We start from the raw sequence: 21,006 nt of genomic DNA on the forward strand, positions 1-21,006 counted from the left end.
AGGGTGAAAGATTGTGAAGAAAGAACCTGACCAGACCTGGTAACCGGCCAGGCAGGGATGAGGGAGAAGGAAGGGCTCTGTAGAGACTCCAGACTGGGCCCCCTGGCTCTGCCACTCACTGGCTATGTGACCTTGAGCAAAGCCCCTAACCTCTCTGGGCCTCTGTTTTCTATTTGTAAACTGAAGTGTTGGAATAGATAGAGTCAGTGAAGTTATTGACTACCTACCATATGTCAGGAGCCCTGGTGGCACAGTGGTTAAGAGCTCAGCTTCTAACCAAAAGGTCAGCAGTCCAAATCCACCAGCTGCTCCTTGGAAATCTTGTGGGGCAGTTCTACTCTGTCCTGTAGGGTAACTATGAGTTGAAAACAACTCAGCAGCGATGGGTTTAGTTTTTTTGTTTTTGTTTTTATTATGTGTCAGGAGCTGTGTTATATGGTATCTGAGGTTCCTTCTAGCTCTTAGACCCAGGCAGGGATAAACAACACCCATCATGACTCTTTAAGATTTACAAGCCTCAAGCACAGTCTTTCGAAACCTGGGTTCACATTATAGTTCTGACATTTACTAGCCGTGTATCCTTGGCCAAATCACTTAAACTCTCTGAGCAAGTTTCCTTAGAGATGATGGTGATAGTCATACCTGGTGGGGATGTTGTCAGAATTAAACGAGGTGATGTGTGTGAAGTGCTGAGCACATAGTAGGTACTTAGTGAAGTATTCTCTTTTTCATTCCTCCTCCCTTATTTCTCAGTAATTCTATGAGCTAGTAATAACAGCACACACTTATGAAGCATTTGGCTTATGCCACTTCACATATATTAACTCATTTAATCCTCACAACAGCCCTATGAGGAGGGTACTATTATTATCCCCATTTTAGTGACTGAGGAAGCAGAGGCACATGGAGGTTAAATGATTTGCTCCGTCGTACATCTAGCAAATGGTATCATTAGGGAAACCCGACTAGTAAGAGGCGGATCCAGGATTCATGCACCGTTCTACTTGTTTCACAGATGAGAAAACTGAGGCTCAGAGAAGTTTATTTGACTTCAGCTTCACACACAGCCAGCCAGTGGTGAAGCCAGGTTTCAGAGTGGATTCATCTGTCTCTAAGCTCCCTGCCCTTCACCATGCTGCTGGTTTTAAAGGGAGATGGGTAGATGCTTCATTCCATTTTAAACATGCTGTGGTTGAGGTGATGCCGAAACTGCCCAGCAAAATCTCTATTTGGTGATTGGAAATGTGAGACTGGAGTCTGTTTGCTTCACTGCTGTATGCCAAGCACCTAGCGTAGTGCCTGGCACATGGTAGGTCCTCAGTAAATAATTATTAGAGGTAAGTGGCCAAATCGGAGATACTATCTGGGGAGTCAGTCCTGTGGAATCCATGGCTGGGAGAATGGCTGAGGGCTGGAGATCATACAGGTTGCCCTGTGTGACTCTCTGACATCTGTCTGGAAAGGGGCTGCTGCTTTGGGGACCTTGGTCCTCTGGGGTACGGAGAGGCCTACTTGGTACATACGACAGACCTACCTGGCCAAGACACCAGCTGCATGACCTTGGACATGTTACTTAAAGCTTTCTTTGTCTCATTTTTTTTTTCTTGTTAGGTGCCAAATCATAGCGACCCTACGTACAAATAGGACAAAACGCTGCCGAGTCCTACGCCATCCTCGTAATCGTTGCTATGTTTGAGGCCATTGTTGCGGCCCCTGTGTCAAATCACCTTATTGAGGGTCTTCCTCGTTTTCGCCGACTCTCTGCTTTACCAAGCGTGATGTCCTTCTCCAGGGACTGGTCCCTCCTGTTAACATGTCCAAAGTATGTGAAGTCTTGCTGTCCTCGCTTTTAAGGAGCATTCTGGCTGTACTTCTTCCAAGACAGATTTGTTCATTCTTCTGGCAGTCCATCGTATATTCAGTATTCTTTGCCAACACCGTAATTCAAAGGCATCAGTTCTTCTTTGGTCTTCCTTATTCATTGTCCAGCTTTCACATGCATATGAAAAAAAATGGCTAAGGTCCGGCACGCCTTCATCCTCATAGTGTGACATCTTTGCTTTTTAACACTTTAAAGAAGTCTTTTGGAGCGGATTTGCTCAATGCAGTATGTCATTTGATTTCTTGACTGCCGCTTCCATGGGCATTGATTATGGATCCAAGTAAAATGAAATCCTTCACAACTGTCACATCTTTCTCCGTTTATCATGATGTTGCTCATTGGTCCAGTTGTGAGGAGTTTTGTTTTCTTTATGTTGAGGTGCAATCCATACTGAAGGCTGTGGTCTTTGACCTTCATTGGTAAGTGCTTCAAGTCTTCTTCACTTTCAGCAAGCAAGGTTGTGTTATCTGCATGTTATTGCAGGTTGTTAATGAGTCTTCCTCCAATCCTGATACCGTGTTCTTTTTCATATAGTCCAGCTTCTCTGGTTATTTGCTCAGCATACAGATTGAATAAGTGTGGTGAGAGGATACAACCCTGATGCACATATTCCCTGATTTTAAACCACATGGCATCCCCTTATTCTGTTCGAATGACTGCCTCTTGAGCTATGTACAGGTTCCTCATGAGCACAATTAAGTGTTCCGGAATTCCCAGTCTTCCCAATGTTATCCATAATTTGTTATGATCCACACAGTGGAATGCCTTTGCATAGTCAGTTAAACACAGGTAAATATCTTTCTGGTATTCTCTAAACTTGGCGTGAATTTCTGACAGTTCCCTGTTGATGTACTGGGGCAGCCATTTTTGAATTATCTTCAGCAAAATTTTACTTGCATATGATATTGTCTGATAATTTTTGCATTCCTTTGGATTACCTTTTTTTGGAATGGGCATAAATATGGATCTCTTCCGGTTGGTTGGCCAGTGGCTGTATTCCTGATTTCTTGGCAGAGATGAGTGAGCACATCCAGCTTTGTATCTGTTTGTGAAACATCTTGATTGATATTCCGTCAATTCCTGGAGCCTTGTTTTTCGCCAATACCTTCAGTGCAGCACGGACTTCTTCCTTCAGTGCCATTGGTTCTTGATCATATGCTAATCTCCTGAAATGGTTGAATGTCGGCCAGTTCTTTTTGGTAGTGACTCTGTATTCTTTCCATCTTCTTTTGATGCTTCCTGCGTCATTCAATATTTTGCCCATAGAATCCTTCAGTATTGCAACTGGAGGCTTGAATTGTTTCTTCACCTCTTTCAGCTTGAGAAATGCTGAGCATATTCTTCCCTTTTGATTTTCTAACTCGAAGTCTTTGCACATTTTGTTGTCATATTTTACTTTGTCTTCTCCAGCTGCCCTTTGAAATCTGTTCACATCTTTTAGTTCATCATTTCTTCCTTTTGCTTTAGCTACCCTATGTTCAAGAGCAAGTTTGAGAGTCTCTTCTGACATCCATTTTTGTCTTATTTTTTTTTCTTTCCTGTCTTTTTAATGACCTTTTGCTTTCTTCAAGTATGATGTTAGGGAGTTGTGGGATAACATCAAGGACAGACTGAATTCACAGACTGAATATACATGTAATCAGTGCCCAGATCAAGAAACAGCACATGACTGGTGTCCAAGGAGCCCCCTGGTGCCCTTTCCAATCACTGTCACCCCTCCAAGGGTAACCATGGTGCTGACTTCTAATCATAGATTAGTTTTGTCTGTTTTAGAGCATTTAGGGTCTGATTTCTTCACTTGACCTGGCCTTTATGAGATTCATTCATATTGCTGTGTGTAGCTGAGGATCGTTCATTTTCATTGCTGTATAGAATTCCATTGTGTGAATAGAAACCCCCTTGCCATCAAGTTGATTTCAACTCATAGCAACCCCATAGGACAGAGTAGAACTGCCCCATAGGGTTTCTAAGGCTGTAGTCTTTACGGAAGCAGACTGCCACATCTTTCTCCTGCGGAGTGGGTGGTGGGTTGGAACCACTGACCTTACAGCTGAGAGCTTAACCACTGCACCACTAGGGGTCTTTTGTGTGAATATACTGTCCTTTTTTAATCTATTCTATTATTGATGGGCATAGATACTTCCAGTTCTGGCTGTTATTAGAATTGCTACTGTGAACATTCTTGTACAAGTCTTTTGGCTCATATCATACCATGCACATGTCTGTTGGGTAGCTACCTAGGAGTGCCTAGGAGGGGGCATTCATGGATATGACATGCTCGGCTTTGGTAGTTATTGCCAAATAGTTTTCCAAGGTGGTCATACGAGAGTTTTTTACATTTTCACCAACTCTTGTGTCCGTCACCCCCCCCTTTTTTTTATTTTTCATTTTAGCCATTCTGGTGCTTGTGTAGTGGTAACATATTATGGTTTCAATTTGCATTTCCTGATGACCAGTGAAGGTGAGCACCTCTTCATGTGCTTATTGGCCATTTGGATATCCTCTTTCATCTTTTTTCTATTCAGGTCTGACTTTTTCTGTATATATTCTGGATGGAAGTCCTTTGTCAGATAAACATATTATAAATATCTTCTCCTTTGAAGGTCACATTTTTATTCTTTTAATGATGTGTTTAGAGGAACAGAAGTTCTTAATTTGAGTATTATCCAGTTTATCAAATTGTTCTTTTATGATTAACTCCTTTGTGTCTTCAAAAGGAGTCTTTGTCTACTCCAAAGTCACAAAGACGTTCTCCTATTTTTCTTATGCAAAACTTTGTTATTATATCTTTCTTATTTAGAGTTGCAGTCCATCTGGAATTGAATTTTGTGTGTGGTGTAAGGCAGGGGTATACATGTACTTTTCCCATGTATATATCCAGTGGACCAGCACTGTATATTGTGAAAGACCATCCTCCTTCCTGCAGTGTTGCCCTTGTCATAAACCATATGATCTTGTAGCTGTAGGTCTGTTTCTGGATTCTCTCTCTGTTACATTGGTCAGTGTTTTCACCCTCGCACCAAAACCAGGTTGTCGTAAGTACTATACCTTTATTATAGGTATTGATACATGGTGGGCCAAGTCCTGTGGCTTTATTCCTCTTTGTCAAGAGTACCTTGGCTATTCTTGGCCGTTTGCATTTCTGTATGAATTTTAGGATGAGTTTGTCAATTTCCACAAGAAACCTACTAAGATTTTCTTATCAGGACTGTGTTGAAACTACAGATTAATTTAGAAGGAATGAATTCCTTTACAATATTAAGGGAAGAATTAGTATGACGAATTCCTATACATTACCTGTCTAGATTCAGCAGTTGTCGATAGTGTGTCGTATTTGTTCTACACACACACATGCACATATATTTTGTTTGTTTGTTCTTATTAAACCCCATCATAGTAAATTACAGTCATCATAGACACTTTTCCCATGAACGTTTCAACATGTCTCTTCAAAATCTCAGGATAGTCTCCTCCATACCACAATTCCATTTTCACACACTGGAAAATTATTCCCTAATTTCTAGTCTATAATCAAATTTCCTCACTTGCCCTCCAAATATCTTTTGTTGTTCTGAGTTTTTTTTCCCCCAAAAAAAAATCCAGGCAAGGGTCATGCATTGCATCTGTTATGCCCCCAAAATCTCTTAATTTACAACCATCTCTCCTCTCTTATTATAAGTGACATTGACTTTGTGTAGAGATCAGGCCAGTGGTCTTGCAGGTGTTCCACATTCTAGATTTGTCTGATTGTCTCCTCGTGGTGTTATTTACGTTGTTTCCCCACCCCCGAACCTCCTGGAAACTGAAACTTACATGTGGCCTTGATTTGATTCTGATAAACCTCACTAAACCTTCCTGGGGTTTCCTTCTCTGCTAGCCCTTCTCAGAGTGAGTTGTGTTAAGGGCAGCAGGCAGGAGAGTGGGTATGTAAAGCTTTAGTGCCTGCACACAGCAAATGCTCAGTACAAGTACATGGTAGCAGCTCTTACTGCTTATCCCTGCCTTAGACCAGGCATCTTACCCCAATGTTTGTTCCCAGGAAATAGGTTCCCTAAGGCTTCTCCTGTCCCAGCCAGGCAGCAGAGGCTTCGCTGCAGCTGGGGCTCCTGGCTTTGTGCTGCCTTGACCATCCCCCACCTTTCTCTCCTCCCACCTTCAGACAACACGGGCAGTTCCACGTACCGGCCGCCCCCTCGGACCCGAGAGGTCATGATCAATGGGCAGATGGTGAAGCTGAAGTACTGCTTCACCTGCAAGATGTTTAGGCCACCCCGGACCTCACACTGCAGTGTCTGCGACAACTGTGTGGGTGAGTGGGAGCCAGCGGGTTGGGATGCAGTGTGAGGATCCCTGAGAGAGACCAGATCCTGGGGATGAGGGGCCAAGGGGGAGACAGTCTGAAATATCCAGGGCTGGGCAGGAAGTCTGATTCCCCCAGATTTTCTCTACCTGAGGAAGGTGAGGGGCTCTGAATATGGCCAGAGGTGTCCTGGCTTCAGCTCAGGGTTGGTGGATTCCTTTCCCCCAGTTCTGATGTGTGGGGCGGACACAGAGAGGCTCTGAACCCCTTCTCCCAGGCTCAGCCTGGTCCCCAGTAGGTCCAAGTTTCCAAGAACCAGAGGCTAGGGCAGTAACACTCCAGATGTGTTTGGGCTGAGAAGAGAACGCTGTACCATCTGGTGGCCCAGGGCCAACCATACTAAAGGACTTTGATCAGATTCCCAGGGTTTGGAAGGGACAAGAATCTAGGAACAGAGGAGTTTAAGCTGGAGAGGTGTAGAGAATGTAACCAGGGTTGGGATCTCGGCTCCTGTCCCCACCTGCAGTGGTTGCTGGGGAACCAAATTCTGTTTGGTCCCCTCTCCCCATTCTCCAGAGGCCATGTGGCTCCTATGGGGACTGGGGGTGGCCCCTGGGAGGGTGTTGTAAGAGAAACGCTGTGTGCGAGGACTGGGGAGCTGAACCATGGTGACTGTGCACAGTTCTTAGGGCGGTGAGCTCATGAGGCCAGCTCAACAAGAGAACAGTAGGGAACACCCATGACGGCAGGCCGTGGAGTGGGTGACTCAGTGGGCATCATTCATCCCTGAGAATCTGCTCCACCCACCCCCTGCAAAGGGCGCTAGCCCTGGCATAAGATCTCCAATGGGCCTGTGACCCACATTCCTACAGGGGACTTTCCTCACTAGTCTGGGTGTGACTCCACTTCCGGAGACATAGCACTGCTGTGAGCTCAGCCCTCTGACCTGGCCCAGCAATGCTGCTGCTCCAGGAGTTACCTAGCGGCCCAGTCCCTGCCCTGGCCTCTAGTTACAGAGAAGAGACGGTTCATTGGCTGTCTGTGTATGGCCGAGGTAGCAGGTCAGGCGACATGTACTTTTTGTGGGTCTTCTCTGTACCAGGCCCTGGGGCTTCAGCATGGTTTGAGGCCAACACAGCCACCACCCCGTGGAGCTTATAATCAAGCAGGGGTAATTGGCCAACTCATCAATGTTAAAAACACACACGGGCACAGTGCTGCCAGAGAAGTGCCAGGGCAACAGGGGCAGATGACGGGCCCCCACCTCGCCTGGGGTCAGAGCCTCTCTTAGGAAATGGCTTTGAAGCTGAGACATGAAGGAGGAATCTCTGTTCACCAGGTAAAGAGACAGGAGAAGCAGTGTGAGCCAGTGGGAACAAGTGTACAAAGGGCCAGCAGCAGGGTGTGTCCAAGGAACTGAGAGTTGGCTAGTGTGGAGAGAGTGAATGGGGTGGGAACACCCCAGCTGGGGGTGAGGCCTCCAAGCACCTGTGCTGGCTGTAGGCCAGACAGATACTAACCGTCTCCCCTTGTCCTTTTCCAGAACGGTTTGACCATCACTGCCCCTGGGTGGGCAACTGTGTGGGAAGACGGAACTACCGCTTCTTCTACGCATTTATTCTCTCCCTCTCATTCCTGACAGCCTTCATCTTCGCCTGCGTGGTCACCCACCTGACATTGCGTGAGTCGGGGGAGGGGGGCAGGAGGAGCAGACCAGCTGGCACTGCCAAATCAAGGGGCTGTGGTCACCACCTGTCTGAGCTGTGTCCCCTCCTGTTTCTTCCTTCCCAGGCTCTCAGAGAAGCAACTTCCTCTCTACTCTGAAGGAGACACCAGCGAGATATCCTTTGTCAGCTAGTTGGCGCCCTGGTGGAAACACGAGGCCCCATCACTGTGGCGGGTCCCCACGTCTCATCTGTAAACACAGGGGATTGGTGTAGAACGCATGCTTGTCCAATAGAGTCCAGTACACCAGCTGCTTCTGTTCACAGTACTCTGTGCTGATCCTTACTGGTCCATTGCGGGATCAGGGTGGCCACTCCCAATACTCCGTGCGGATCCTAAATGGCATATTATGGGGCCAGGGTGGCCAAGAGCTCTCAGGAGTCACAGTCCTCTCTTCAGAGGCTTGGGAGAGAGCATGTCCTTTAAGACACCACCAAGCTACCTAGAACATGTCATTCCTGCAGTTCTTTGTGTCTCATTTCCCTCTGCCACACAGCACCTTGGTCTCATCCTTCTTTTGAGGGTGGCTCCCACACCCTCCTTAAGGCTCAGGAGATGAGCCTTCTGAGAAGTGGCAAATGAGCTAGAGGAAGGGCTTGGTTACAAAACATTTCTCCTTTCTGGGGAAATAGTTCCATAGGAGGCTAGGTGAGAAAGGCCAACCACGATCAGCTCCCAGGCCCAGGGGAGGCTCCTTGCCCCACACCCGCAGCTCTGACCCCCATGTGAGTCCTTGACTTCCTGCCCACTGTGCTGGAGCTGGTGATCTGCTTCTTCTCCATCTGGTCCATCCTGGGCCTCTCAGGGTTTCACACTTACCTCGTTGCCTCCAACCTGACAACGAACGAAGATGTGAGTAAGGCTGGAGTGGGCGCCTTGCTCCTGGGCAGGATCCTCTGAAGGAGGCAGGGCTGAGGGAGGCAGTAGCTGCCATGGTGCAGCCCTGACCCAGAGACTGCTGGGAAAACATGGGCGGAGGCATGAGGCAGCCACATTTCTCCTTCCAGGGTCACAACTTCTGGGGCTCCTACGTGCCTTGGACCCTCAGTGCTGGTGCTGAAGGCCCCAAGTTGCTTTTCTCCACAACCCCATGAGGGGTGGCACACACACCATAACAGTCATTGTGTGTGGCCAGCACATTACTGTTTACAGAGTTCATTCAGCTCCCGTCATCTCTTTGGGGCATTTTGCCAACCCTGAGGCAGAAGTAATGGGGGTGCATTTTCCTCATTTGACACATGAGTGACTTGTCCCAAGGTCACATGACTTGGAAGGGGCAGAGCCAGGATTGATGCCCAGAAGTCACGACCATGTTTTCTGTGCTCTGTCACGCTGCACTTAGAGCCAGCAGAGACTTGACTGTTCTCAGGATGTCCCTAGGGCTCCCAGAGGTATCCCTATAGAAGGGAACAGCCAGGACAGGACAGTGGGTCTCCATTGACACTCCCTACCTGCTGTTACACAGACCTCCACCAACAAGCATTGTTTGAGCACCCACTGTGTGCTTAGCCCTGGGCAAGACCTGACCTCCCCTGGCCATCTTCGCAAACAATAGAAAAGCAAATGAGAGTATCTCTTCCAGAGGTCACCATCTGATGCAGATCAGAGACCTACCATCTGGTAGAAAATACATTCTTTGACCTTCACCTCTCATTCTGGGAAACTGAACCCACATGACAGTGTGTCATGAGCTGGGTGATGGGTAAGGAGCAAAAATGACATCAACCAGCATCTTCCACAGTGGTTTCCTGGATCCTGATTCTATAAGATGTTATTAGGGGCTACACGCAAAGGGGCATTGTGGCCACATTAGTTCAGAGCACTGGGTTAGAGTCAAGCGGGTATTCTTTACTGCAAACTCCACAGCATCTTCAGTAGCTGACTGCACAGAGCTAGGATGGCCAGGATCTCATTTAAGGCTCCAGCAAGGCTGTCAGAGAGTTGGTATCATTGCTCCTGTTTCTCAAATGAGGATTGAGACTTAGTGATGATCTGTCCGGGGACATACAGCTGGTTGGTGGCAGGGCCAACGTTCACAGCCAGGTCAGCCTGAGCCCTCTGCCCTTGTACTGCCCTTCCTCTTGGGTGGCTGGCCAGGGGAAGGGAAGATTCACCCAAAAAGTTTTGTGAAAGCTTCTCTTTAGCTCTGCTCTGTCTTCTGTCCTAGTTGGGGGCTTCCTAATCTGTACAGGGTCCCCCACATCCTCACTGAATGGCCCTGGGTTAAAGTCATGTCCTCTTGTAGTCTAACCAGCTTTCCCCAGCCTCTAGACCTCCCTCCTAGAAAAGTGAAGCAAAGGGAGGTACCTGACCCAGGCCGCCTCCTTGCTTGTAGATCAAAGGCTCGTGGTCCAGCAAGAGGGGCGGTGAGGCCTCCATCAACCCGTACAGCCATAAAAGTGTTATCGCCAACTGCTGTGCTGTGCTCTGCGGCCCCCTACCTCCCAGGTAAGCAAGAGAGAAAGGCCACAGTGTTTGGCCTGGCAATGGGGGATGGCCCTATGAGGTCCCACTCGTCTCAGAGAGGGTCTGGGTATGAGCTGACCCCCCCCCCCCACACCACAGACACCCTCTGTCAGCGATCCTCTGGTGACGGCACTCAGGGCCTTTGTCAGATAAAAGTTTTGTGGAGATTTGTAATTTTTAATCCCATGTGCTCATTGTAGAAAAAGTTAAACACAAAATTTTAGAAAGAAGTGGATTAGATATTACATGTAATCCTACCCACCAGGGATAACTACAATAAAAATTCTGGCCAAGCTTGAGCAACGCTGCCCTTCTGGTGCCTTAACTGGGTGGGGCCTCCACCCTCTATCCTGGCAGATAACCGAGGTGGCTCAGCCCTGCTGGAAAGCGCCCTGTGTCCATCCTGACACCAGGGGGCGCCAGAGTGCCAGAACGGAAGTTAACTTACAGACCACACTGCTGAACTAAGACTTCACCACAGACTCCCCCCAACACCCCTGCCACCCATCCTGCCTTGGGGAGAGACACAGTAGAAATCTCACTGTCCCCAAATGCCCTTTCATTGCTTTAGACAGGTGGATCAATCCAAATAAACTGTGGCCAACAGCGAGGTGACGAAAGGGTAAAGAGAGACCTTCTAGAAAGGCAGGGTCTTGAATCTCCAAGTTGAGAGCAGCTCCCTTGTCCTCAGACTTTCTGGGGCTGGGACTTTTCCTTGAGTGGACCCTGTCCTCTGCCCTCTGGGCTGCTCCAGTAGTGACTGTGGTGTTGGACAGAGCCCTCATGTGTCCCTGCTTTGTGTTTGGAAGCCTGATTGACCGGAGGGGATTTGTGCAGTCTGACACGGTGCTGCCCTCGCCCATCAGAAGTGAAGAACCAGCCTGCGGAGCCAAGCCTGATGCCAGCATGGTAGGAGGCCATCCTTGAATGGGGCTCAGTACTTGCCACCTGCTGGCCTGTCTGCCCTTCCGCACTCACCTGCTGCCCTCTACACCTGCTGGGACCCTCCCCATTCCGCCTGAGGGAAGCAGAGCTGCCAAAGACTCAAGTCTTTTCGTATTTATTTCCCACCTCTCCCCAAACTGTTCCGTGGCTGTACCTTCTGCTCCCCAAACCCAGGTCCCCATGGCCTTGGGCACTAGATTCCCCCAGCTGATCAGTGGCAGGAATGACGAGAGAGGCCAGAGCCTCTGAAAGCCACCAAGGGGACCACGCCTGGTCTCTGCCTGTGCCAGGATGAGCCCTATGTGAATGAGGGTGTGAGCTGAGGGCAAAGCCGCCCAGTCAGGAGAGCTCCTGGAGCCTTTCTAAGCCAGGTCCTCGGGGCGAAAGGTGGGATAATGAGCAAAGTCAGCTCTGGACAATGGGCTGGGCTGTGGGAGAGGAACCCTCCAAGCCTCCGCGGGCTGCTTTGGTGTGTGGGCTTCTTGATTCTTTTTGTGATATATATATATATATATATTTTTTTTTGTATTGAGTTGGCCAATGAGATAGAGCTGGGGTTCCAGGTAGAGAGGGTAGAATTGGGAGTGGGAGGGCAGCCGTCTATGTCAGAGGAAGCTGAACCAGTCAGCCAGCCAGGCACCCAAAGCCTCAGCTCCTTTGCAGTTCCTGGGCAGTGCACTAGGAAGGGGGCCTTGTCCTCCCCCTGCCTATGGAGGGCTCTCCAAGGGATCCTAGCCGGCCCACTCCACGTCCCTCCCAAGTCAGGCCTGGGCTCCGGCAGGTTATAATCATGCTGGCAATACTTGAAACGGGTTTATTAATGCTGGATATTTTGCACAATTCTATAGACCTCTTTTCTACATAGCATTTTTTAAATAGAAGGAAGAAAAAAAAAAAAAGCCACATTGCTGTCTGTGTAGTGCCAGGTTAAAGGTTATCAGAAAACAAGTTGGTTTTAATAACTTTATTACAGGAGACCTTCTGGCTATGAGTGAGCGAGTGTGTGTGTGCATCTGTGTGTGCCCGTGCACGAATGTGGCTGGCTCCCCCTTCCCCACATCCCCTGGGCTGCCCCCTCCCCGCTGGGCCCCTTGGGTGACAGGCGGCAGCAGTGGAGCGGCCTGTGCCATGGGGGTGGAAAGCATGTGCATTGGTTTCTAGAGATTCCTGGTTCCCCCTGGGGCTCAGCCCCCACCCTCCTATTCGACTTCAGACAACCAGCAGGGGGGACTCTGCCACCACCCCACCACCACCCAGCCCCCAGGTTACGCTTCCAGCTGAGACCTGCCCAGACAGGCTGAGGCAGGGCGTGGTGGGTGGGGTGATGGCAGTATGGGGAGTGGCTGCCATCCTACAAGCCACACATCCCCCTCCCAGATCTGAGGATGGGACCTAGTACCAGGGACTAGAGATCAAGGTGTCTGCTAGCTGGGGGCTTCCATCCAGAGAAGAGGAAGGAAGGGGTGGTGGCCAAGGCCAGTGAAGATTGGCCTAAACCTAGGCTTGAAACTCATAGGATGTCCTTCTCTACTGGGAGCTATAGTGTCTTATCAAAATAGATAGAAAATTGTCCCTATGTCTCCCTCCTTTGCCCTTTAAGTGGGTGACACCCTTGGAAAGTGACACAGGAAGCCCCCAGATCTTGCCCTTCTTCACTCCAGAGGCTAGTGTGTCATAGGGCTGGGAAATGGCAGCCACAGAGGAACCTGTCTGGGAGAAACAGCTTCTCCCCAGCCTCAGTGCCCTGGGTCATCGCTGCTGCAGTGGCCCTGGGAGGTGGGGAGGGGGCCCCACCTGTCTTTTATTTAAGCCAGTATTCTTTGTTCCTTGCCTGTAATAAAACTTTTGTTTTTAAGAGTTGATTTGCTTTGGTTTGGTTTTTATTTGCTTTTCCTTTGCTGAGGCCCCAGCTGACAACCCTCTGTTCTTTCAGCCAAACTTGGGTCTTTCCTGGGGAGACAGAGAGAGGCAAGCAACCTGGCGATGTGACCAAAGTTCCCACCTCACTGGTGCTCTCTCTGGTGGAGGCAGAGCAGGGAGGGCTGCAGCTGGGCCCCCATGGGTGTGAGAGATGGGCTCATCCTGTCCCCTGTTCATCTCCTCCACCTTCCCCTGCCTCGGGGGCTTAGAGACCCTCAAGCTCATCTTCCCCGCTGCCTTTCCTCCTAATTCCCACTTACTTGTCCAGCTAAAAAAAAAAAAAAATTATGAGACAGTAGATTCCAATTTGAGAGCAGGACCTCCCCAGCTACCCCCCACCACCTGGGCAGCAGGGCCTGTTCAGACAACTCGTAACACTGGCCCACCTCTCTGGTATCTTCCCCAGGAGGACACCTGTCAGGATTTTGCCATCTCCTGCACAGCCTGAGGGGAGCTAACAGGCCCCTTTGCAGAGGGTTAGCTGGTAAGACTGTATCTCTCCTGTTGGCCAGCACTGCCCACTCCCCTCACACGCCATCTCATCCTCATCGCATGCTCACCAACCCCATGGATCCCACTCATCTGTCTGGTGTGTGGTGTGGTGTGGTGTGTATGCTGGCGGTGGTAGGACCCCCAGGGCTGCCCCCTAAGCAGGAGGGTCAGGGTGGAGGGGCAAGGCTAAGCGCCCAGCCCCATTCTGGACTGAGGAAATATCTTCACACACCCGCTCTCCAACTGGAGCAGGAGGTCAAGGGTGAGGCTGGGGTACCTGCTCTGAGGTGCTTGGGCCTGTTCTGGTGACGTCCTGGTGTGCAGGGTCCCTCGGTCACTAACACTCCTGCGTCCTGGCTTTCTATCCCTGCTGAGCTTTCTCACCTGCCTGTTTTCTCTCCTGCTTCGTTGCCTGCTGCCCCAGCCCTGGCCCTTCTCTGGTGGAGAGGCAGGTACTATGGCAGGCCTCCTCTTGCCTCTCAATCCCGCTAACCCTCTCTCTTCTCCTTCTTTGCTGCCCTGCCGGGGATCTCCAGTGTTTGCTGGGGCTTAAGGACCTCCTGAGGACCGCTGCTCTCTGCCTCTCCAGGAGTGGCCTGGGGGGAGCCAGGCATCCGGCACCTCTACCTGTCTAACCTGTGGCCCATCTCCACCGTCTGTGCCTACAGGGTCTGCTCCCTAGCCTGCCCCACAAGTTTGCTCTCTAGGGCCCCTCCCATAGGGGCCAGGGGCTGGCCTCTTTGCCCCTGCCCCCACTCCATGCCAGTCAGAGTGTAGAAAGCCATATGCAGCTGTCAGCACAGTGCAGGCACCCTGCTGAGACTCTCCCTCCACACCTCTGCTTTACTCCCTCTTCCCCAGATTGGAAAGATGTCAAGACTAGGAATCTTGCCTTACAGCCTGACCCCCGCACTAAGTAAAATAAAAAGAAACAGGTATAGCCATAGTCAAGCTGAGCAGGTTTCTTCAGGAGCCCTCTGGGGTGTTGATGACGCTGCTGAACAAGTTTGGTGACTGCTCTAAGCACAACTGACTTGCCGCTGTTCCCACGGCCCACTCCACCCCCACCACCTGGAGTAGGTAGGAAGCCAGGAGGCTGCTGCCCCTGTGCTCCAGGCGCTGGGGTTGAATGAGCCCTGCATCACCCAAGCTCTGCTTTGCCCCTGTTCTCCAGAGGAACTAGAGGAAGCAGGCCAAGCTAGGGAATCAGCTGAGCCCAGGGCTGGGGGCTGCTTATCTGCTGTCCTGTACCCTGCACCTTTTTTTTAACCAAAATAAAGATTCCCCTCTTCTTGCCATGTCCTCGCTGTCTGGTGCCACCTTCACTTTGGGCCTGGGGTGGGGCCTGCAGTGGGTATGGAGGAGAACACCTGGCTTACCTCACCTCGAGCTTTGTTCCAGCCTGTCAGTGCTGCTCTGTACTAGGCTCTGGAGAGTAAAAAAAGAGAAACAATGAAGCCAGAAGGAACAAGGGAGGGGTGGCCTTTGCCCCTCCAGAACTCCTGGTCACGGTTCTAGAGACCACCCAACCCCCAGCCTTAGCTGACCTCTGAACTCTGAAAGGGCCCAGCCCAGGCTGAGACAGAAGGATTAACTCCTTTGTAACTGTCAAACACCCCTGAACTGAGCCCAGCCCAGGGTAAAAATCTCACGGAGCCGTCTCTCTCCAGCAGCCGCTCCGCATTGAGACACACACACACAGTGTGCCAAGAGCTAAAAAATAATTACAGCTACCAGCTACCAAGGACTCGGCAAGTGCCAGGCCCGTTTTCTCACCTTAACCTGTGGGGAAGGTAGTGTCAGCCTTTTTACAGATGAGGGAACTAAGGCTCAGGGAAGTCACAGGACTTACCCAGGATCACCCAGCTGATAAAGCACCCAGTCCAGGATTTGAACCTGATCTCTGCCCAATCTCTGACCTGTCTGCACTACCTGAGGAATGAATGAGGCTTCTCCAGGAGGATGAGCATCTCAGGGGGAGAAACCCTAAAAGAGAAGTCAGAGCCGGCAAGGGGCTGAGAGGTAATACGGGCTGGCCTCTTCATTGTACTGACTGGATAGCTGAGGCCCAGAGGCAGGAAGGGACTTGCCCAAGGCCTGTAACAGAGCTGGGATGCAGTTCCACACCCTGACCACATTCCATTGTCTTTCCCCAAATTCCAGTCTTCTAGAGTGGATTGGTCTAGGAGATATGGGGTCCTTTAAACCATAGTGCCTTGAGGAGAAAGAGAACAGCTGAAGTCACTTAAAATTTATCCAGTGTTCCCACCCAAAGGCAACTAATGCCATAAGCTCTTGGCTGGATAACTCTGGCTCACAACTCACCAGGGGAAGAAGATGCCATAGCCCCCTCTGGTCACCTATTGAGTTTGATCATTCCATGACAAAAATGTCCTAGAAAATTCTTTCTGGAATCTGACCAGAATCCCTCTTGCTACAATGAGAGAGCCCTGTCCTCTGTTCTCAGTGAAGTTAAATAGCAACTGGTTGCTGGGTTTGTGTGTCACAACCCTTCAAAGTCTGTTATTACCAGCTAAGAAGAATTGGTTGTGGGCCCAGAGGCCTTGAGCCTGCCGGTGGGATGGACGCTATGCAGAGGGGTGGGGAGGTGGGCAGGATGAGGAAAGCCCCTTTGGGCTGCAGCCCCAGCTCCTATTCTGCTGACTCAGGTGGCTGACTGTGGAGCTCTGTGCCCTGCCAGGGCCTGCTGCCTCCTGCCCACCTGGGCTCCTAGACTTGGGAAATGGAGGCCCGGAGGCAAAGGGAGGTGCCTGAGACAGGAACTGAGTCAGGATCAACAGGCCAGAGCCGGCCAGAGGTATCAGGCAGCAAGGCTCCCAGATTCCTCTATGAGCTTCAGCAGATGGGGGCCAGGAGTGAAGGGGCTTCCCTTCCCCCTCTCAGGGCTGTGCTGAGGGCATGGAGCTTGTGGTGAACCACCACCAGGTCTCCTGGTTTAGGTGGTGAGGAGAGAATGCTCCCTCTCTGGATATAGAAACAGCTCCAAAGTTCCTAGACGTGCCAGGCTCTGCCTTCGAGCTTCCTAGTGTACCAAGATCTCCAGCTTTCCCCTAGGACTTGGGAAAGCCCAAGCTGGCTGATGAGTGCCAAGTAAGGTCCTTGAATGTCCTAGATGGTGAAGGAGAAGGCAGGGCTGAGCACATCTGACCACTTATCCATCTTGAGAGGGGAGCCTGTGGGCAAACCCTTTTTACCCCCATGGACACCCGGCTGGACAGGGTCTGGTCTTCAGCAGAGGCCTGGTTTGGGGCCCTTCCTCATTTCATAGAATCCTGCTCCATGTTAGTGCTTTGTGTGTATGTTTACAATAAAGCTGGCTGAGTTTTTTCACATAATAATAGTTACCATCCACTCTGCTAAGTGCTTCGATGAACTCATTTGAACCTCAGAAGTCCCATTTTACATGTATAGAAACTGAAGCTCACCTAGGTTAAGTAACTTGACCAAGGCCACACAGCTTATACGAATTGAGCCTAGGCAGTCCCATTCCAAAGATTCTAGACTCTCTCATTAAAAAAAAAAAAAAATGTTCATGATTGAAAATTTGGAGAGAATAGGAAAATCAAAAGGAAAAAGAATCACTCAGCATCACTACCTAAAGATGCCGTCTGTAAGCTGCTGTTTTGGTACATTTCCTTGCCATCGTCTTTTGTGTCAGTGCTTTGATTTAAGCAAAAGCCTTTGGGAGGTCAAACCTAAGTTCCCTGCCGCCTCCTTAGAAAATCTGTAGCATCAGCCTTGGCATGTCTCTACTCTCCCTCGTGGCAAAGAGGCAGAGCTCAACTTTGGGCCTCAGAGTTCTGGCCTAAGTTTCCCTCCAGGAGGGGAAGGTGGGTGTTCAGACACTAAGAGGAACCAGGGGAGGCCCAGGCCTATGAAATGGTCTGGCTTCAAGGATTAGGCTGGTAGAATCCCTGAAAGGGAAGCCCCACCCCAGACTCCCGTCTGAGCTTTGGCTAGGGGTAGGACAGATAAGCAGGAACCCACCCTCATAGGCTCAGCGCCAATACCCTTAGGTGAAACTCTTGGCTGACTCAAGGACAGGGGCCCACTGAGCAGGGATAGAAGGTTGGCAAGGGAGAAGTCTCCATCTCTGAGACCTCTGTCAGGGGTCAGAGGTGGGGCCCTGGGCAGTGGCACAGGGAAACTTCTGAGAGGCAGGTTTGGGGAGACAGCACTCAGCTGGGATTTCTGCCCCATAAACCAAAATGGTATATGTCACCACCACCTTCTCAGCCTATCTTTCTCCTCAGGTTGCCGGCATCCCCCCTGCGGGACCAAACAGGCCTGAGCACCCAGGTGGCCTGCTTCCCAACCTCTGACAGAAGGCAGGCTGAGTCAAGCAGGAAAGTGGGACAGCCAAGGAGCTGGGCCCCCACCCTCCATGAGCCCCACTGATACATGATGGCAGGCAGCTTCAGGAGGGGGGGGCATCTGGCCTGCCATCGAGAGCCAGAGGGTAAATCCTCAAACAAGTGGCAACAGGCCACTGACTTGAAAGAGAAAATTGTGCTGTGATGGGGAAGGTGTCTGACAAACCTACTGGGTGACTAATTACAAAGGCTGGGTTGGAGCGTCAGTGGCCGCTTCTTAAATACCTCATTAAGTGGCACCTTGAAAGCTGCCCACCCCTGCATTCTGGGAATTCAGAGGGGACAGGACCCTGAGGAGCAGGGATGGATTACCCAATAAGCAAAGTACACACAGGCTTACTTATGCTTACTTACTAATCTGTAGTGCACAATTTACATGGATTTCACCACATTAAAGAGCTGTGTGACCCTGAGCTAATCTCACCCTTCTCTTATACTCAGTTTTCCCATCTCTAAAGTGGGAATAATAATCACAGTGCTGCACATTTCACAGAAGGGTACCAAAAAAACAAACCAAACCCACTCCCCTCGACTCGATTCCGACTCATAGTGACCCTACAGGGTAGGGTAGGAGTGCCCTGTAGAGTTTCCAAGGAGCACCTGGTCGATTCAAACTGCTGACCTGTTCGTTAGCAGCCATAGCACTGAACCACTACGCCACCAGGGTTTCCCACAGAAGGGTAAAAAAGGGATTAAATTAGGTTGTGGCTGTGAAGATGCTTGGGAATCTCTACAGCCCTACCGAAGCATGAGTTACCTCACCTGAACCAAGGGGGAAACATGTCCAGCAGGATTAGGAGCCTCATTCTCTTGAACCTGGCTTATGGGTGCTTCGGTGGCTAGAAGGTCACTACGAAGGAGGATCCGATTTGAGAAACTGGGGAGCTACCTAACATGGGCATGTAATGGCAACCCTGAACAGAGGGGGCAGCCAGGAGCCCAGAAAGGTGCCTATGCAGGTGGGGCCCACGCCCACATTTCTGACGCTGACTGTCCTGATGACTCACCCCCTTTTACCTTTAAGGAAGAGCCGGAAAGGGTGTGGAGAGGAGAGGGAGGCAGGTCCAGGGCCCCAGTCCCACCCCCTACCCCTCCCCACCCTCCTCTGGGCCAGGCCACCCAGCCAAAAGGCAGGCACAGAGCAGGAGAGCCACAGAGCCCAGTCCGGCATTGGTCCTGAGGCAGCCAGTTAGCTCGCCACCTGTCCATCTGTCCCTAGAGCCATGGAGAGAGCCAGCCTGATCCAGAAGGCCAAGTTGGCAGAGCAGGCCGAGCGCTATGAGGACATGGCAGCCTTCATGAAGGGAGCCGTGGAGAAGGGTGAGGAACTATCCTGCGAAGAGCGCAACCTGCTCTCAGTGGCCTACAAGAACGTGGTGGGTGGCCAGAGGGCTGCCTGGAGGGTCCTGTCCAGCATCGAGCAAAAAAGCAACGAGGAGGGCTCAGAAGAAAAGGGCCCTGAGGTGCGAGAGTACCGGGACAAGGTGGAGACTGAGCTCCGGGGTGTATGCGACACTGTGCTGGGCCTGCTGGACTCCCACCTCATCAAGGAGGCTGGTGATGCTGAGGGCCGGGTCTTCTACCTGAAGATGAAAGGTGACTACTACCGCTACCTGGCCGAGGTGGCCACAGGTGACGACAAGAAGCGCATTATCAACGCAGCTCGGGCAGCCTACCAAGAGGCCATGGACATCAGCAAGAAGGAGATGCCACCCACCAACCCCATCCGCCTGGGCCTGGCACTGAACTTTTCTGTCTTCCACTATGAGATTGCCAACGTCCCTGAGGAGGCCATCTCGCTGGCCAAGACCACCTTTGATGAGGCCATGGCTGACCTGCACACTCTCAGCGAGGACTCCTACAAAGACAGCACCCTCATCATGCAGCTGCTGCGAGACAATCTGACGCTGTGGACGGCCGACAGTGCTGGGGAAGAGGGGGGCGAGGCTCCGGAGGAGCCCCAGAGCTGAGCCACGCCTGCGACCTGCCCTGCCCTGCCCGCTCCAGCCCCCACCCCCTGCAGAGAGGACTAGTGTGGGGTGGGAAGCCTGCTCCTTCTCCCTGAGTGCTTTGCCCCCAGCTCAGGAAGGCTCCGTGGAGAGGGACCGGCAGAGCTGAAGCCACCTGGAGCCAGAATATCCCACACTTCATGTGCTGTCAGGTGCTCTGACCGCTGGTCACCCCACCCGCTCCTGCTCTCTGCACCCCCTTTCTCCCGCCCTGCCCGGGAGCCGGGCCTCTTCGTCTCCCCTCCTGCCTCCCTTCTGCCCCAAGATCTTAGGAATTGAGGAGTGTCCCACCCTTGTGGCTGAGAGCTGGACTGTATGGTGGAGGCTGGGATGAGTGTGTGTCTGTGTGACTGAGTGTGTGAGAGTAAGACCAAGGATGGGAGAGAGGGAAAGCATGTCTGCTGGGTGTGACCATGTTTCCTCTCAATAAAGTTCCCCTGTGACATTCCTCCTGTCTTCCAGTTATTGGCCGTGGGCTGGGACTGGGATTGGTGTATAGTCTACGAGTCCCTGACTTTGGACCTTTGACTTAGAGTCCTGACCTCCCATGGGGCTGGCTCATGACCCACAGGTGGGACTTTGGGAGCAGTGACTCCAAAGGAGAGCCCGGGGTTCAGCTCTCTCCAACAGGGTGACCTTGGGCTGGTCCCCGCTGGGACAGGTGAACGCAAAGGCTGCGCGGCGACTCTGGCTGAGGAGAGGTGAGTGGGTGCTGCAGCGCACGAGGCCGGAGAGCTCAACCTGAGAGGGCGTGAGTCTCAGGGCAGCGACGCTGGGGGACGCTGCGGTGAGCGGCACTGAGGACCCCACGTCCGAAAGCGGAAAGGAGTCCCAACAAGGGCCCAGCTCTAAGCGGAGGGAGGACGACCTGAG

The 21,006-nt window shown here is 51.2% G+C and overlaps 2 protein-coding genes across 7 annotated transcripts in view; both read left to right on the forward strand.

Moving 5' to 3' along the window:
• The window catches only part of ZDHHC18 (zinc finger DHHC-type palmitoyltransferase 18), a 37,956-nt gene extending 19,124 nt beyond the window's left edge, over positions 1 to 18,832 (forward strand). Inside the window, exons 3-10 of one of the 6 annotated variants that reach the window (XM_049878396.1) lie at positions 6,042 to 6,191; positions 7,726 to 7,863; positions 7,974 to 8,022; positions 8,657 to 8,759; positions 10,243 to 10,355; positions 11,183 to 11,282; positions 13,645 to 13,722; positions 18,005 to 18,041. In XM_049878396.1, the coding sequence (XP_049734353.1) occupies positions 6,042 to 6,191; positions 7,726 to 7,863; positions 7,974 to 8,022; positions 8,657 to 8,759; positions 10,243 to 10,355; positions 11,183 to 11,282; positions 13,645 to 13,686 (695 nt within the window). In that variant the 3' untranslated portion in view covers positions 13,687 to 13,722; positions 18,005 to 18,041. Of the gene's footprint in view, positions 1 to 6,041; positions 6,192 to 7,725; positions 7,864 to 7,973; positions 8,023 to 8,656; positions 8,760 to 10,242; positions 10,356 to 11,182; positions 13,179 to 13,644; positions 14,221 to 14,266; positions 15,022 to 18,004 lie in introns of those variants that run through there. The other 5 variants (XM_049878395.1, XM_049878393.1, XM_049878392.1 and 2 more) reach the window with 5 other exon arrangements.
• A 385-nt stretch (positions 18,833 to 19,217) lies between these two features.
• On the forward strand, positions 19,218 to 20,750 carry SFN (stratifin). Its single transcript, XM_049875910.1, has one exon. The coding sequence runs from the start codon at positions 19,348 to 19,350 to the stop codon at positions 20,092 to 20,094; it is 747 nt and encodes a 248-aa protein (XP_049731867.1). The 5' UTR covers positions 19,218 to 19,347; the 3' UTR covers positions 20,095 to 20,750.
• Positions 20,751 to 21,006: the final 256 nt, after the last annotated feature.

This window comes from Elephas maximus, chromosome 3 (assembly GCF_024166365.1).
Source record: "Elephas maximus indicus isolate mEleMax1 chromosome 3, mEleMax1 primary haplotype, whole genome shotgun sequence".
In the NCBI taxonomy this organism is placed as follows: Eukaryota; Metazoa; Chordata; class Mammalia; order Proboscidea; family Elephantidae; genus Elephas; species Elephas maximus.

Bases quoted from the DNA above. Each gene is read 5' to 3' on its own strand.
- SFN (XM_049875910.1), top strand. From the start codon at position 19,348: ATGGAGAGAGCCAGCCTGATCCAGAAGGCCAAGTTGGCAGAGCAGGCC.